The sequence below is a fragment of the Equus quagga genome, chromosome 20 (assembly GCF_021613505.1).
Source record: "Equus quagga isolate Etosha38 chromosome 20, UCLA_HA_Equagga_1.0, whole genome shotgun sequence".
NCBI lineage: Eukaryota > Metazoa > Chordata > Mammalia > Perissodactyla > Equidae > Equus > Equus quagga.
This window is the reverse complement of record NC_060286.1, coordinates 34870673-34889104: the sequence shown is the minus strand read 5'-3', so window position 1 is coordinate 34889104 and position 18432 is coordinate 34870673. Positions and strand designations below refer to the sequence as shown.

At 39.7% G+C, this 18432-nt stretch overlaps 1 protein-coding gene across 1 annotated transcript in view; it reads right to left on the bottom strand.

Annotated features, from left to right (window-relative positions):
- UNC79 (unc-79 homolog, NALCN channel complex subunit) overlaps nt 1-18432 on the bottom strand; it is a 195508-nt gene that overhangs the window by 75920 nt on the left and 101156 nt on the right. The window contains exons 26-30 of the mRNA XM_046647730.1: nt 11652-11938; nt 8986-9168; nt 8232-8394; nt 5270-5419; nt 3470-4687 (exon numbers count right to left, since the gene is read on the bottom strand). Coding sequence (XP_046503686.1) covers nt 3470-4687; nt 5270-5419; nt 8232-8394; nt 8986-9168; nt 11652-11938 — 2001 coding nt within the window. The remainder of the gene's footprint in view (nt 1-3469; nt 4688-5269; nt 5420-8231; nt 8395-8985; nt 9169-11651; nt 11939-18432) is intronic.

Below are 18432 nucleotides of genomic sequence, written 5' to 3'. Positions count from 1 at the left end.
CTCTTTTAAAAGTTTTGCTAAAAGAACAACAAAAAAACAAACAACCCGATCAAAAAATGGGCAGAGGACATGAACAGACATTTCTCAAAAGAAGATATACGGATGGCCAAGAGACACATGAAAAGATGTTCATCATCGCTAATCATCAGGGAAATGCAAATCAAAACTACACTAAGATATCACCTTACACCCGTTAGATTGGCAAAAATATCCAAAACCAAAAGTGACAAATGTTGGAGAGGTTGTGGAGAAAAAGGAACCCTCATACACTGTTGGTGGGAATGCAAACTAGTGCAGCCACTATGGAAAACAGTATGGAGATTTCTCACAAAGTTAAAAATAGAAATACCCTATGACCCAGCTATCCCACTACTGGGTATCTATCCTAAGAACCTGAAATCAGCAATCCCAAGAATCCCATGCACCCCTATGTTCATCGCAGCATTATTTACAATAGCCAAGATGTGGAACCAACCTAAATGCCCAGAAACTGACGACTGGATAAAGAAGATATGGTATATATACACAATGGAATACTACTCAGCCATAAAAAAGGACCAAATTGTTCCATTCGCATCAACATGGATGGACTTTGAGGGTATTATGTTAAGCAAAATAAGCCAGACAGAGAAAGACAAACTGTATATGACCCCACTTATAGGTGGAAGTTAACATAGACATGGAGAACCGATCGGTGGTTACCAGGGAAAAGGGGGTGTGGGGGGAGGGCACAAAGGGTTAAGTGGTGTACCCACAACATTACTAACAATAATGTACAACTGAAATCTCACAAGGTTGTAATCTATCATAATCTTAATTAAAAAAAATTAAAAAAAAAAGTTTTGCTAAAAGGAAAGGAGCAAAATGGGATAATAATTGGGAGAACTGGGATCAAGAGCTTTTTTTTTAAGAGAGAGAAATAAGATTATGTTTGTATGCTCAAACTTAGAAAAGTTTGAAAAACTTGAAAAGTTAGAAAAGCCTAAGCTCAAGCTTAGAAAGAAAAAAACTAAGAAAGGAGAAAGAGAATTTCTTGGCACATATCCTTGAGTAGATAAGAGAAATGGAATCTTGTCCACATGTGGAAAGGCTGGCTTTAGACAGGAACATGGACAGTTCACTGGTAGCACCAGGCAGGAAGGCCAGGTGTATGAGTGCAGACAGTGGAAGGTAGGCAGATGAGGTGTAGAAGGCTGTGGAACTTTCTTCCAATTATGTCAAATAGGAAGAGTTATTGAAAGTTTGGAAAGAAAAGTAGCTACAAAATAGTCACTTAGGAGAATGGAAATATCAATGGGCCAGAGAAATATGGTATGATTTCCACGCAGCCTTAAGGACCCAGTTGAGGTTCATGGTGGTGAATTTAAAATGAGACCAGTCAATATTGTTTTGTGTTTTTCTCCGGTGACATTCATCTGATAGGCACAGGCGCTGGTAGATGGAAATGCAGGTTTGATGAAGGTTGTGTTTAGCCAAGCAAACCTGAAAAAAACAAAAGGGCCAGGGAGGGTGTAGGCAGGAGGGTTGACTTGAGTAAGGAAAGAAGACCTGAGGTAGGGGTGCAGCAGTGAAAGACAGGATCAGTACAGTTGTCCAGAGAGAGGAAATGGCAATCAGAGAAGGGGAGCCATGGGATTGACATGGAAAGGGTGCAGTTATTGGTAATAACAAGGTCTGTGTTATGACCATGGGAAGGAGTAGCTGAGCTAGGGTAGAGGATAAAAAAAGCCTCTGGAGAAGATGAATTCAAAAACGGAGAAGCAGAGTGTCAGAAAAGTCATCCACATTAATATTAAAATCAATGAAAATTAAGACAGGAATAGTTTAGGAAAGAGTAAAAAGAGCCAGGAGTCAAAACTGTCAATAAATGAGAAAGTCAGGGGTTAGTAATATGAGATTCAGGGCTGGATCTTTTTAGAGACAAGGTGGGAATGGTCTGAAAGGGGCAATGATGAGCAAGGAAGATGCCTACCCCCTCGCCCAAGCCTAAGGACATAAGGGCTTGAGGAAAGCAATGTCCTCAGCGGACAGCTGGGTTTCCATTAGACCAAGAAGGTACAGGAAACAGTCAGAGGAGAGAGCATATAAGGAATTTTGCTCATGAAGGACCATGAATTCCTGACCAAGGAAGGGTTTCAGGAGTTGGGATAAGGTAAGAGAAAGGTTCAGAACAGGAGATGTGGAAAGCCTTATGGAAATTCGAGCGAGGAGATGAAGGATATCCTGGGGCTTCTTGCAGGGACTGACACAAACAGAGAGAAGGTGCACAACATGATTAGACCTGGTGGACCCAAGGCACTTAGCAGTGGCAGGCTATGTGTGTGGAAGGATTAGGAAGCGCAGATGTCTGGGCCTCTCTTGACTCCAGCTGATGGAGGCAAGAAGGGCTGGAGAAGCCCGAGTCTCACTCTGAGCACACGGGCCTCCTTCCAACACCAGCAAGGAGGGGCAGGAGCTTTGTATGTCTGTGGAACACGGGACACTACACAGATTGAAAATTATTATGACAGTATAACATATATTACAAAAATTTTAAAGACATATTATAATTGTTAGACCTTTCTTCCTGTTCTGGTAACAAATGTGTCAATACAAACCAACCTCCTCCCTGGTAGCCTGGGGAACAACCTGACATAAGAATGAACAGAAAAGGCAACACACACACACACTCACACATACTTACAACCTACATACAACCTATGTATCATATCTGCCCACCCTATAGACCTTATATGGTTTCTTATATACCCACCCTACAGATGTCTATAGTTTCTGGGTCATTGCTTTCTTCCATCTATGCAGCAGTTTTCCTGGCTCCAAACAATAAAAAGGTATCCCAGGTTCCCTAGAAACCTTCTTAAACTTCCTTATTATTACAGCATGTCTCATGGATTAGGGTCTAGGTTGCAACTGGGTTTTTTTGGTTCCTGAAAGCCACAGTGTGCACCAGACTGCTGCCATTTGGTGAGAATATATAATCAGGTGTAGACCCTACATGATTACACAGTCAGTTCTTGAACATTCCAAGCACTCTTTGCTTTTTTAGTCCTCCATGTTTGTCCCCCCCTTGGATTACATCATAGCTCGCTAAAGTATAGCAGGAAAAAAAGGGGAAAGCAAAAAGAGTTCACATTAATTGCTGACTACTGCTGTTTGAGGAAGGCTAACATAATATTTGGAATATCAATATGAATTAACTATTGCTTCTTATTGCCAAGGATGGTCAAGAATTTACTGTCGAGTTTGGAAACAATAAATACAGAAACATTTCTGGAGCCAATAGAACCACATCTGAATCCAACACGCTCTAGTAAGCAGGAAGGATTCCGAGTGATTATGAGGCAACTATAATGTCAATCCCTGACATTATAAGATTGAGGGTTTGATGCATAGTCAGTGCCGAGACCCTAACAATTAAGATGCACAAACTTGAATGTAAGGCCGGGAGAGAGCAGAGAGACGAGCTTACCTGGGTCTTTCTGTTCTCCCAATTTGTCTAGAATGTTGAAGGAAATGTCGAGGTACTCCCTCTGGATGGCACTGACGGCAATCTTCCTCTGCTTCCTCTGCCTGGGGACAATCTGAATCTTAAATTCGGATTCCTCAGTTCCCTCCGCCTCAGTCTTCCTCTCGGGATTCTGTTCCGTATCCGATTCAGCACTGGTGTCGGGCTTCTCACCTTCTGTTGGATTCTCAGCATCTTCAGGGACTTTGAGGAGGACAGTTTTTGCCCCTGAACTTGGCATCAGCCCATCGGGCTTCTCCTCCTCCATGCTGGGCTCGGGATTATCGTCCAGTGACATCTCGGGGAGAGCAAATGACTTCTGAAGGAGATCTCGTTTTTGTTTAAGCGTGAGCGGGCTGCCACAGGGAAACTCTTGCAGCTCCTCTGGCTTCGATAACTCTTCAGAGTCCGTGGGGTCTTCCAGAGCTATGAGAGCAAAGTCCCTGTCACCTGCTGACTGATTATTTCCTGAGTCCTTAGAAGAAAAGTCTTTAGAACAATCCTCCACACTTACTTGCACAAGGGGCGTGGTGCTTAGGCTGAGGACAGAGGGGTGGCTGGGGATGGAGGGGGAGGAGGCAGCGTTTTTACCAGAGGCACCATCATTTCCTTGCTCCATGGCCTCGTCTTCTTCGTCACTCTCTACTATTCGGAGAGGGGGCAGAGGCTCAAACACAAGAGAGTCGCTGTCAGATGTTGAGAGCATGGAGTGTTTTTCAGGCCCAGAGGTTGAATCTGAGGACAGGTCTATCAGATCTAAATCCTCTTTGGGAGCAGGCTTTAGTGGGGAATCAACTTTCACCTCGAACGTCTCCATGCAGTTTAATCTGACTTCTGGTATGACAGGCCTTCGAGTCTCTTGAAAACCTTCCGTAGCCGGGTTCTCAGGGACGTCAGTACTGTCGGGCCTCGTAGCCGAGTTCTGTCTCGGATGCCCGTGGCCGTGCTGTCTTTGCATGACATAAGCGGCATGGGGAGGCCTATCTGTGTCACACCGGTCTATGCAGGACTTCCTGCGGTGCTCGTCCAGTGTGAACAAGAGGGAGTCTGCATTCCCTATATCAAGAGACTTTTGTTTTAAAGAGCGTAGCTTTTTTTTCTGAATGCTTTCTTCTCTCACACAGTGTAGAATGCTGTCTTGCAATGCACCCGTTTCTCTATATTCAGCCAGTTCTATTTCACCTGATTAAAACAGAAAACGCTAGTACTATTTTACTTGGAGATTTCTCCATTTTTTGTCCCCCTCATACTTGGGCACACACTTGGCATAAATCATAACCACAGTCCCAGCCCCACCAGAAGGCAAAGCTGACTTTCTGGCCAAGTGTTTGTAATGTTCATTCTAATTTCAAAAACCAGAAAACTTTGGATGAAAGAACCCAAAATGGCAGTTTAAGATCTTATTTCCAAAATCAGGCCTCGGGATAATTCCTCAGCTCAATTCATTTGTGCTCAGGAGAGGGGATCGCTTTTGGCTGAGGCAGATCTGGGAAACTGTATTCAAATTGTGTGGAACAGAAGCAAACATCTGACAACAAATCAACTCAGGCAATGGCCCTCTGAGACGGTCATGATGGGAACGATGCATCTGTCAATTCACGTATATATATAAACGTGTATATATATATACTGTTTGTGCATACATATATATAAAATCAACGGTATTAAAATGCGTAGTAACATAATAAAATTAAGATTTCACCCCAAACAAACGGTAGAGTACAACATTTCTGCATAAAATTACTAAGAGGAAAAAATTCATACTTCTCTGAACATTCATCTCAACCGGCTGATATTTCACCATTTTGCTGCCGCCTATCCTTTTCAATCTTGCAAAAAAAGTTTGAGACTCTTTATTGCAGGGTCCAGTAGGTGTATCATGAATATCAGATTCATCAAAAACACTATCTTCTTCTAATTGGGGAGAGAAAGTCAAAATTACACTTGAGGCGTTATTCTCTCTTAGGCTGTGTCTACACAAGCATTTCAATGAAAGCATTATGGAACAAAGGCTGGGGTGGTTTCTACACCAGCCCAAGTCTAGCCACGGCCTGGTATTTTCTCCAGGCATCAAATTATCCATATGTTGAACACAGCAACCTGTTAGAAGGTTGCCTCTCATTTTCCATATGACAATTGGCAGCATTTTCAAGAGAGGCATCTCAATCTTCCAGTAGGACCTTCATGGGGAAATTTTTTCAATGCACTTAAAACCGAATAATATACATGTCAGGAATCTGTGACACTCCTTGAACTTGCCTGCTTTTTGGTCTATTTTCAGGTTAATTTGGCAAAAGAAAATTAAATTAAATGAGTGGACCTCATCCTCTCCAAAAATATATGGCTTCCTGGGATTTGAGAACTGGCATAGACACAGCCTAACAGTACATGCACCTTACACTTTGTGAATGCAAAATACTGTACTCTACATTTGGTAATGAAACACACAACACACAGAGAAAGCTTAGAAAAGCCACTGGTCATCCCAAAAGCTCCACAAATGATAATGGACTGAAAAAGTAAACAAAGAAAAAGAAAAAAACAGAAAATAACATTTCCCCCAATTAAAGTAAGACTCTTCTCTGAGGAGTTTGCCACGTGTAACTATTATGAATCCTAGAAAATCTCTTTGACTCTTACGACCCAGAGGCTCCATAAGCAAACCGGTCACTTAGGGTGTCTATCAAGCTTATTTCTAGTCCTCTTCTACTCCCATTTGGCAACTTTTAAATCAAAGATAAACCCTAAAACACATTAATGAGGAAAGGGTTGCTAGGCTACAACCCATGAAGTTCACTTAATAAAGTTTCTTCTTTCATCCTTTGGAAAGCCCAAAGCTATGTACAAAGCAGCAAAAAAAAAAAAAAAAAGGCTACAAAAATGCATTTAATACCACAATAAACATAATTAACCTACTATTCAAGTTGAGGATCACTAAAATCGTAGTATTTGGCCTATATTTTTATCGACCTATATGACAAAATAAGGCTCAGGCGTGATTATGATTATTGAAGGTTTCTTGAGTGTAAGGGAGCACAAGCATAGAGTTAGGCTTTAAGGGCCGATTCTGTCCTCACACACAAGATACTACAGGAGCCCCCCCTAACCAAGGGCGCCTTTCTGCAGTTTCAGTTACCCTCAGTCAGCCGCGGCCAAATATTACACACGATCAGATATTCTGATAGAGAGAGAGACCACAGTCACATAACTTTCATTACAGTATATTGTTATGACTGTTGTGTTCCATTATTAGTTGTTAATTTCTTACTGTGCCTAATTTATAAATTAAACTTTATCATAGGTATGTATGCATAGGAAAAAACAGTATATATAGGGTTCAGTAGTATCTGTGGCTTCAGGCGTCTACTGGGGGTCATAGAAGGTATCTCTCATGGATAAGGGGGGAGTACTGTAGAAGTAAATGAAATCTGAAGCAGTAGATGTTAAAGTATCATACTAATCTTTTTAGTCAAATAAAAAATGTGTTAATGATTAAAATGGGGTAGAAAACTCCCAGTGAACTTGCACAACGATGAAAAGGCCTGTCAGATTCCCAGGTTTCTGGGGAGATGCAACACAATGACCTGTTTTATTTCTTAATTCCTTTTTAAAAATATTCTCCTTTGAAAAATACAGTTTTTCGAGGAAACAGTTATATGATTTCCATTACATAACTTTGAAATAATTCTCAAAACGTACTGAACGAGAGAGACAGAAAGACTTCCAGATGGCTCCTCCCATCTAGAAAGCTTGGCCCAGACACTGAGCCCACACTGAGGACATCTATAGTTTAACTCAATCTACCCAATTTCCCAGAAACCAGGACCTTAGCTGGTAGATAAGATATTCTTAAGGAAGGATCTGAACGGTACCAAAACTTAAAGAACTTAGTTCTCACAGTTCTCTCTATGGCCAACCTAGACATCTGGATCTTTCAGCAATAAACGAACAGTGGAACACCAGCTCCTACGCATCCTACTGAAGTATTTGCAGAGCAGTTCTACCAAATCAGAATCTACTAACACCACAAAAGGGTCATGGGGCACTTGGCTTTCTCCCAGGATTGGATTAGATGATGTCACCTTTTACACGTCTAGTCACCCTGTGACATGCACTAAAGACATACGCCTTGATTCTTCAGGTCTCACCCGAAAACATCCAGGCTGGAATTTTACTCTATCTAAAGTTTCACTCTGCTGCCTCCTTTGCAAAAATAGCTATCAACATAAAAAGTGTTGATATTGGATATAATTTGAACCTCTGCAGCAAACATGTTTCATTTTAGTTTCCTTAAATCAATTCTTATTGAATAAGAAGGCTAGGAAAAAGCACTTTAGCAAATTCAAATCTGTGAGCACAAAGTTTAAGAGAAAACCAGAGACAGATAAGATTATGGCTCCACTGAGAGCTGACCAATATTTACGTCACGGCCCAAAGCAAGAAGCTTACAAAGGCTCCTTAACCAAACAGCAGACAATATTTTACAAAATATTATTCTTACGAAATGGGCTCTAGAAGCATATCAATTATTTCTCTTGAATGCTCATTTAAAAAATTAAAGCAGCAACATTCATGGGAAAGTTAGAATATTAATGAAGCAGTAGGTGTTTTTTTGACTCCAGAATAATGTCTAGAGGCTCTCCTCTATCTCCTAAGAAAAACATTCTCCATAAATGTATAACGTATTTAAGCTGAGTTTGGGAGAGAATTGAGATATGCAAAGTACCTTTTTCTTTTTCGCTGTATCTGCTTATGTTACTGTTGTCACTGTACAAAGGTCCTGCCGTGGCATGGGGCTTGCAGCTATGATACTGGGCATTGAGAGTATTGACTGTTATGTGAATCAGATGCAGCAGGACCTTGCTGATATCACAGTCTCGATATGGATACTGCTCAATAAAATGGAGGGAGAAAAATATAAATGGTTATTTTGAAGGGTAAGTTTTTCCACTTGATCTTGCTAGATATTTTTCTCAGTATCTCTTGGGGATAAAAAGAAATATACAGAAAAGCAAGAACATAAATTCCTATCATGGCCTTATTTTGACAAGGGACCATATTCCCTTCCTCTTGCACCAAACCACAGACAGCAATGCATGCCGGTTCTTGGTTATAATTCCTTTCAAGAAAATTACCTGGCATAAACATTTGGTGTATGAATACAATTTTAAGTATTTTCCTTATTTTCTGACATAATTAATACATAGATAAAATATGAGATTCTGAGCATAAACAGAGATTGTTGATCAATATCCTCCAATTCATCATTTTTTGTTTTAAACATCTGCAGAGTATACACTGGTATGGTCTCCATTGCTATTCTCATTCCAATGGCTCTACTTCTCAACACTAACTGTACAGCATGGTTCTTCCTTTGAAGGTCAAATTACTATCCTACAAAATTCTCAACTTAGATCTCTGAAGTGTTCTCCTCTAGAAGAATCATTCCACCCACAAAAGGAGTGACTACAGCACCTCACCTTGTAAAGGATGACAAGCAAGGCTTTCAACCACATCTGCCTGATGTGAGGCTTTAGGGACCAGAGGGAACAACGAGGTGGCTGTTGGAAATAATGCCGTAGTTGAGGACAAGAGCAGTATTTGAGCACCTGAACCACCAAGGGGAGAAGGTGTTTTCCCAAGTTAATGTTATAGTCCATAACCTGAAACAGGAAAAAAATTAATAACTGAGGGAAAAATATAAAGAACACATAAAGCCAAAAGGAAAAATCTGAACCATCAAAACATAGGCAAAGTATTTAAAAGGCATGTTGCCCGCAGCTGCAAAGGGCAAGGAATGACAGGTACCGCCAAGGCTACTTGGTTGTTTACGCAATCAAAGTTTCTCGATAAAGGGAAACAGAACAAGGAGCAGGGATAAAGGGGAACAACAAATTGGTACATAGAACATCCACACCACAATCAGCCGGGGAAGTCCCAATAGTTTGTAAGGCGGGTGGGAGCGCCGATTGTCCAGGTCTGAGGCAAAGCGTCTTTTCCTCAGTGAGACTTCCCCAGCTGATTGTGGTGTGGACGTTGTACGTACCGATATGTTGTTCCCCTTTATCCTTGCTCCTTGTTCTGCTTCCCTTTATCAATAAACTTTGATTGCTTAAACAACCAAGTAGCCTTGGCGGTACCTGTCATTCCTTGCCCTTTGCGGCTGCGGGCAACAAGGCATTTCACAAAATATTAATAGTAATGGCCAGTACATATAAAGCAGGAAAAGTCCAACCTCACAAGAAATTGTAAAACTTATAAATTAAAATAGTTTTAATCTACTTAATTATCTTATTATCTTTTTAATTTATCTACTTAATTAGCTGTTGAAAATAAAATTTTATCTATTAAAATGTCCTATTAAACTGTTAACTATAATTAAACTAGAATCAATGAAAACACGTAGTATTGGTAATCATGTGGAGAAGTGGGCATTCTCAGACACTGCCAGCAGGAGTATTTACTCAGTATGGCCTTTCAGAAGAGCAATTTAGCAATATGTATTCAGAAGAAAGAAAAAACACATCATCTCTAATACAGCAATTAAATATAGCCTAAGGAAATAATCAGACAAATGATCCAAGAGATATGCATAAAGATATCCAGCATTATAATCACCCCAAATTGAAAATAACTTCCATATTCAACAATATGGAATTAGTTAAAAGATTGTTTGTATGACAACAGAATGCTGTGTAGCCATTCAGTAGAATATGATACAAATTTGTTTACATGAAATGATGTTCATAATAAATTTTAGGTTTAAAAAAGGTTACATATATAACAGTATGTATAATATGATTCCATTATTGCAAAAAATACATGTGCATATACATATACATATATTTATACATATACACACATATGTATGTATGCATTTATATATGAATGTATGTAAATTTGGAGCCAGCAGTATACGCCAAAATGATAGAAAGCTATTTTTGTCATAGGTTTCCTGGAGATTTGTATTTTAATTTTTTGCTTAGGTTTCTAAAATAAATATGCATAATGTGGATTTAGAAAGAGAAGTGAGGGAGAAGGGGGTCGGTATCTGACATGGTGTATCCTCTCTTTATCACAGATAGCTGAGTGGTGCTCCGTCTAGTTATCAGCATCAGCAAGAGACAACTACATAATACTGCTCCCATTTTGCTTATCTGTGTTCATTACATTATAGTCTCTTTGAGCTAATTGATAGCAGCTACCATCATTGAGCTCCTAACATGAGACAGGCACTGATTAAGGTGCTTTCCAAAATCTTCTCTCTAATTTTTCAAAACAAATCTGTTACCAATGAGCAAACAAGCAGAGGATGTCTAAGGCCGTAACAGTTAATAACAGTGGCAGAGCTGAAATTCATATCCACGTCTCTCGACCCCCAGGTTCTACACCCTCTGCAGATTGGTGCAGCCATTCTGGACAGTGAAATTTGTGGCACTGGTCAAATTAGGCATACATATATGCGGTGATCCATTAATTCTGCTCCTGAATCCATATCCCAAAGGAATTCTCACCTTGGTGGATAAAGTGCATGTACAAGGATGTTCACTGATGAGCTGTTTGCAGTAGTGAGGGGTTGGGAGCAATGTGAGTGTCCACCATTGGGGGATTGGATAGTTAAAGCATGGTAAATATACAGCATGGCATACAATAAGTTAAGAGTAGCAGACAAACATGGAAAAGCCAATGATGATAATGTGACATGAAGTAAGTTGTATGAGTAACTCAGATCTCCACTTGAAGCCAAAAAAGAGAAAAGGATTAAAAAAAACCTCACAAACAAAAATTCACACTCCCTTATTGTTTAATGGGTAGAGTTTCAGTTTAGGATAATGAAAAAGTTCTGGAGGTAGATAGTAGTGATGGTTACATAACAATGCGAATATACTTAAAGCCACTGAATTGTCCACTTAAAAATGGCTAAAATGATAAATTTTATCTTACGTGTTTTTACAAAAAATCCAATACTCCTTTTATGACATCAGGCTGCTGAGTCTTACTCATCTTTAAATTCCCCTCCATACAACCCTGCCTAATAAAGTAACTTGCACAAGCCTTTATACTGAACCGATGTTGGCTAAATGGAATCTAATGACTTGCTTCTATTAAAAGCCTAACGGCGTGACTCCTGAAAGCTTACACTTACTTGGGCAATTCCTGCAATAAATGCATTAAAGCAAGTTGACAGGCGCATTTTTTGAGGTGCAATCATGAAGCAGCCCTCCTGTTGGTCATAGCCGAGCAAGACATACAGGTGCCGCTTGACCGTGTTGAAGGCCTTCGCACTGCTGATGTCTGACTCAGCGCTGCTCTCATCCTTGGCCATGAACTTCATGAGCACCGTAATCAGCTGGTGAACTGTCTGGTGGTCGATCCCAGCATCTTCTGGGAGCAGGTCCTTGATGGTGTTGTCATTCTCAGGGGATTGTTGTCCTGTCAGTACAAGAAAGGCCATTGGGGGGTGGCTCCCCCACAAGTAAGTTTACACTAAAATCTCACTTATTGATAAAGCACCGTTATTTCTGCTTTCACTAAATATTTAAAAGTTCTGTTCTAGACAAACTTAAAGGCATAATGTGGCCTAGTAAGCAAAGCATTAGTCCAGAGGTGGAAGTTACTGTGTTCATCAATGACCAAGTGCTTTGGGAGCAATAGGGAAGAGAAATAAGTATAAGGCACTATAAAGCAAGGTTATCTGCAGACAACAAGACAAATAACTAAGCAAACTTTGCATTTAGTGAATTTTTAAATATCTTGGCAAAGTTTTTCCTCAGTGATAAAGAAAGATAAGTTTCCCTTCCAGCTTTGTAAAATAAGCATGTAAGAATAACCACAAAAATAATATTCTAAAATCCACTGAGCAGAAAAACATCCAGTGGGTTATTTTGTTTAAATTATCGCAATTCAGTTATGTTCATAAATCAGCTAGTGCAAAGAGTTTTCTTTTCCAAATCCTGAGATATTAGCAGTGTGTACTCTTTGAATGATGTAGTCAAAATTATAAACAGCAAATTATCAGGCCTGCTGCATGTAATGAGAAACATACAGAGGGAGGGACACACACAGAAAGAAAGAAGCATGAACTTTTAAAAACAGAGAGAAAGACCACATGAAGGTGAGCTGAAAGTTCACATGGAAAGAAAAAATACCTTAGCCCTCGACTTACTGTTAAGCTAAGAAATAATTACATCTGAGCAGCTCCCTAACATTGACTTTCTCTGTTATTTTTCAAAGTCAGAAATTATACCCTGTCTTCCCTTGTTTTTCTGCCTCTGCTGATCTGGTTTAGTTCAGGCCTTTTGGTAAAGGAAGACTAAGATTTGTTCCTCTATACTTATGTTTTGGGGCTTATTCAAAACACTCTTTGCGTGTTTGTCCTTCGTTTGACAAGCAACGTCAGAATTTCTAAATTAAAGACAAAGTTTTTGCCTGGTGGATTGGATCCGCACACCAGCATTCTCGTCTGTCATCCTGCGAGGAAAAGTTCTACTAAATGATGACAAGCTTTGGTTACAAAGCATTAAAACCAAACCTTGATTATATCCATTGTAATTATGGGATAAAGGATACAACAAAGAGTCAGGTAGTAATTTATATCTGTTAACTCCTCAACTAATTTGGCAAATTCTCAACCTTCCAGGACACAGCCAAGAGAAGCAAGATAGGAGAAATGTTTCTGGGGACTGTGGAAATCAGCGTCTCAAGCCCAAGCACTTTTCTCTGGAGCAGTGGCGTGAAGGTGATGTCAAATTCAGAATTTACAAGTTTAGAACTGCGCATAAGGTAACAAGCCTGGTTGCCTAGTTTTCCCCAGATGATCATAAGAATGTTGCTCTGTTCAAAAGTGATATCTTGAGAAGGGATGGTTGATAGTGAGTGAAGAGGCAGCTGAATTAACCAAGGCTAGGAGCCTCGAATGTAAGGGAAAACATGGACTAACTTCAATATGACCCTAGGACATCAACCACATTTTCTGTCTCACAGAGTCTGTTCATGAAGGAATAAATATGTGCAATGTACTTTAGAGAATTTCTTACCAAGAATTACTCAAGTAAAACCTAAGGATTTGTTTATTACAGTGTTTCACATGCAGAGAGGATCAATAAATTGTTAACATTATCATGATTTATTAGGCATGCATCAGCCAGCAGAAGAAAAAAGCGATATGTGTGGAAAAGCCTCTTTCAGCAAGAGGACAGAAATGTGAAGCATCACTGTATATTGTAATTAAATTAAATGTCTGAAATAGATGATCAGACCAAAAGCAACACCCAAGCAAATCCTCATAAAACAAAACAGAAAATGTTTAGAGAACTATCTTTTCAGCATTGAAAAATACTTAATCTCGATTTTTTTTCCCTCTAGAGTATTTACAGCTAGAAGGAGGTTATTGCTTTAGGCGAGCTTGGACCAAGAATGTGACAAGCGTGGGAATCTAGGCTCCCTGCAGGATTCAGCGTTATTGCAGCAGCAAGAGATGGCTGTCACCATACAGCTTCATTCTTCAATTCACTTAGCGCTGGGGGGTGAGGGTTAAGAGAGCACGTGTCACTCAGGCCTACTCAGCCACCTCCAAGTCCTTACTGGCTTGACTCCAAAGTCTCAAAGTTAAAAACGGAACTAGGGAGTGTTTGAGAAAGAGTTGCACCTTTATTCTATAACCCTGAGACTCTAAGGGCCTCAATAAAGAAGGGGAGCTCCAGGCAAGGCCCAACAAGGACACTGCCTCCCCCATTTCATTCTGTCCCAGTTCAAGTCTAGAAAATCAGACTTCATCTTTAAATATTTCAAAGCTCTTCTTTCTATTTAAGTAGACATGTATTTAAAAAGTGTGTAACCTTAGCTTTTCCCATCAAATCATATTTTCCTAAAGACTAAGTATCATGTCAAAAATGCCCTGTTCTCTCTTTAGATGTGTCTCCACTGATCTTCAGTGCTTTAGCTGAAGTTTGCTGCTCTGACTTTGCTTTCCCTGAACAGCCAGTAATGAGTGATCTGTACCAAATCATTAAATGTACTGAAAAAACAACTAGTTAACGGAACCTTTGCGTAAAGTGAAAAAAATAGCTTTCCATTGCAAAAATTTACTCCCCTAGGTGTGGGCTTTGCAAGTCTGTGCCTTGGATATTACTCCTCTTTAAAATAGTGCAAGCTTGTAAGTGGTACACTCACCAAAAAAGAAAAGTTATCTTAATCAAATCCCTAAGAAAAATGAGCTTAGAAAAGCTGAAATTTTCTTTATTGATAAAGACAATACTACTGTTTTAGTTATCTATAAAGGGAGTGAAATTTCCATTTTAAAACTACATGCCTGCAATGTTTTCTCTACAGTGTGACAATTAAAACACTAGTTTTGAATTCTAGTCTATGAAATTCCTATATCTGTTTTAACCTTCAAGATTTAACATGTTAAGAGATTTGACTTGATCGTTTCTGAAAAGAAGAATATAAGCATTTTTATAATCATGGAGGCAGAGCGATGCCTGCCATCACTTTAACTTGAACTGGGGCCGTCACACTCTGTCCACAGAGTGGCACAACTGAACTGAAACCCCACGTTTATTTTTTCAGGTGATTTGAAACCAGGCAGGATCAGGATCTGCTTTTCCAGACTTAGCTCCTCTCACTCCACCCAAATGCTCAACATTCTAATAGGCTTGGCTACTAGTGAATCTCATCGCGTCTTTGTGTCTTTGCTCATGGTGCTCTCTTCACCTTGCAAGGTGGTCCTTCACCTCCACCCCCAGTTTTATCCTATGGATCTGGTTTTCAGACGCCATTCTTATTGCATATGCCCACCCTCCTCTCAGCAATTGGATGTGATCCCTAAATTCTGCAAATCTCCAAAGACAAGAAAAGGAGGAAGATGGGAGGTAGGAAGGGAAGAATGGAGGAAAACTTCTTTAGCATTTCCTAACTCTCATGTGGCAAATAACTATTAAGTAAGGGAGGACTTTTTAAGTATGCATTTGCCTTATTTCCCCTGTAAGAAGAAAGGCTCCTTGAAGGCAAGTGCTATGTCCTGTCCATTTTTATATCCCTCAAAGAATATGGGGCAGTGTCTGACCTATAGTTGATGCTTAGTATTCATAAATGTCTAAGTGCATTGAACCCAAATAAATATTTCAGATCTTGTCTTCTATATAGGAGAAAAACTGATGAAGTCCCCAAACAGCAAGGAAGTGGCAAGGGAAATACGGAACATTCCTCTGTATAAGTCGACTCACTGACCTCTCTGTCAAACCAATACGTGACAATCAGATAGAGGAAGGAAGGAGCCCTTCCACGCACTTTCTCTGCATTTGAAGCCGATGATCAAGCTCTATGAATGAGGTTGCACTATGTCGGTAGTTCTGGTTACACCACCTCACTGCTCTCCCTAGCTCACTAACTCAACTGAAAGCTTCATTCACAGCAATTCTGTTGTGTGCGCACATCCACAGAAGGGCCATAAAGCTGGGCCAGCCACTAACTCCCTCCCTCGTATGCTCCCCATCCCTGCCTTTGCCTCTTGCTATCCCACATCCTATCACCGTGCGTTTATATCCCATCCACTAGGCAAGGCCTGGCTGAACAGCCACCTGTACACAAGACCGTCCCCATGGCCTCTAGCTCTCTTCCCATTGCATTTGACGTGAACCATCCCGTAGTCCCATCACTTTCACTCTAGATGAGATTTACTCATTGCCTACTTTATCTCCCTTACTTTAAGCAAGTCCAGAGTATAAAAATTTCCGATGTATCTTTGCACTTTTCATATTTCCTAGTACAGCAGGTGCCCAATGAGTGCTTGTTGAATGGAAACTCGTTTCCCAAAACGATCATGTCAAACAAAAGCATTCCTATAAAAACAACTATACTCTTTGGATTTAATGATCAAAAGGTATTTTGCAAGTTAGCAAAGAAGTAAATTATAAACCATCTCTAGAAAGAAAAAGAGAGAGCCCAAAGAGAAGTAATTTGGAATTTTAGGCTGGGACATTAAGAAGAAGGCAAGGAAAGGTCAACATAAGAGAGTTACACCAAAGCTACCTAGCATTGGGCACCTTCTCTTGATACAAATTCAGACCAAGAGATCTCAAGATTTCTCTGCAGGCTGGAATAGAACTGAGAACATCCATGTCCCTTGAGGAACTGGGACAGCTCCACACCAATCTGCGGGTCCTGACTGGGACGGTCCTTTGGTGATTTGCATAAAAATGCTCTTTATAAAGAGGTACTATACATATATGAAGTATTATTATTATTTACCTACTATTGTTTAATTATTCATTCCAGGGGATGAGCAACAAGATATAATTCAGCTCTTGTGTTTATAAGGTTGATATCATTTGTTCAGTTTTGTGCTGTGATACCATAACTACTGCAATATATTCAATTAATATTCAACAGGTGTTCTGAATCACCAAAGACAAAGAATTCCTGGTTCCCACAGCATCAATGAAAATACACCTTATATCTAATTATATTTATACCCATTTCAGATTAGCAGGTGAGACTGTATATTTCATCAATTAGGATTAAATGCTGAGCTCCTGCTAGCATTTACCACCCATGCCTTGCAAGAGAGATCAAGACATCTGGTGCGAGACCCAGATCTGTCACCAATAAGCTTGTGAAACTTGTTCCTTTCTGAGAACCTCTGTTTCCTTTCCTGTAATGAGAATATTTACATATCTCTAATGTTTCAGCTATAACAGTTCTATGAATTTTCTATATACACACAAAGCCCTTTGATTTGACTCATAAAAGTCACAGAGAAATGCAGCTCTTCACTAGCTTTGCAGAGTGTACCTTCTATATAAGGGTATTTCTGTTGCAAAATTTGCCGTGGGTAATATGTGAAAGCTAAGATCAGGGAGCCATAAACTGTAAATCCAATGCCAAAAAGTTCAGCCTAAACAGCAATTAAAATTAAGTCTTGCTGCATAATTAAAGGGAATCTGCTTTATTTCGGGCCTAATCAATATGAGGTCTTGCACAGAGGAGCTCATTACTTGCACCAAACAAAAGTATGTTCGTTAAGTAGCAAGTTCCTTGGGTTCTATTTAATTACTATCTTAAACCATCCCATACAATCTTACAATTATCCTGGCAGGTCTTTGCTTGCAAATTAAAATTTTCAGCGTCCAGCAAATAATAGTGTCCAGTAAATACTAATGCAAAAATGAAAAACTAGTTTGAAATTGCCTTATAAGATGAGCCAGCTTATTTCCAAATCAAAGCAAGTTTTGCTTATGGTGGTGGTGTGTAAATTATCTTTCCAGAAGTTTAGCTTTATATTTAATTTTTAAATGCTGTTATCTGCCCCATTTTCCCACTGGGCACTTTTTCTGGGACAATTAGATGCCTGAAGGCTTTTCTTAACTTCAAGAATCGTATGTGCATGTTTACCAAAGAGATGTCAGAGGACTCCTTTGGTTGGATTGTTAAAATAGGTAATAATAATTAAACACTAGCTTTTCAATTAAGCCCTAAGACAAAAAGAAAAGATGGGGTAAAATAAAGATAACTCGTGGAATTGTCTATGACCAATCTGAAAACACCTAACTGAAGGGCGCCTGGGTAGATTCACATCTGCAGTGAAGCTCAGGATCCGACATTCTTCTTTTTATTCGGTTTTTTTAAAGCCCGGCACAGTTGAGGCTTGAGCAATGTGCAAAACGAGGTAGAGGGACTCTGCCACGTGTTTGCTGTTCCTTTTTTCTCATCAATTTTAAAGGAGCAAATATACTTTGGTCAACATCTGCATTCATAATCCTTGGGCTTCTCTCTCTTCTCCTCCTCTCCCACCCCTAACTGCTTCTCTTTCTAGCGTCCTTCTTATAACAAATAACACACACGTTGTTGAAAGTCTCCTCACTTGGAATTTTCCTTCAGTACCATTCTGAAAAGTTTATCTTAAAATTATTCTTAGATGAAATACC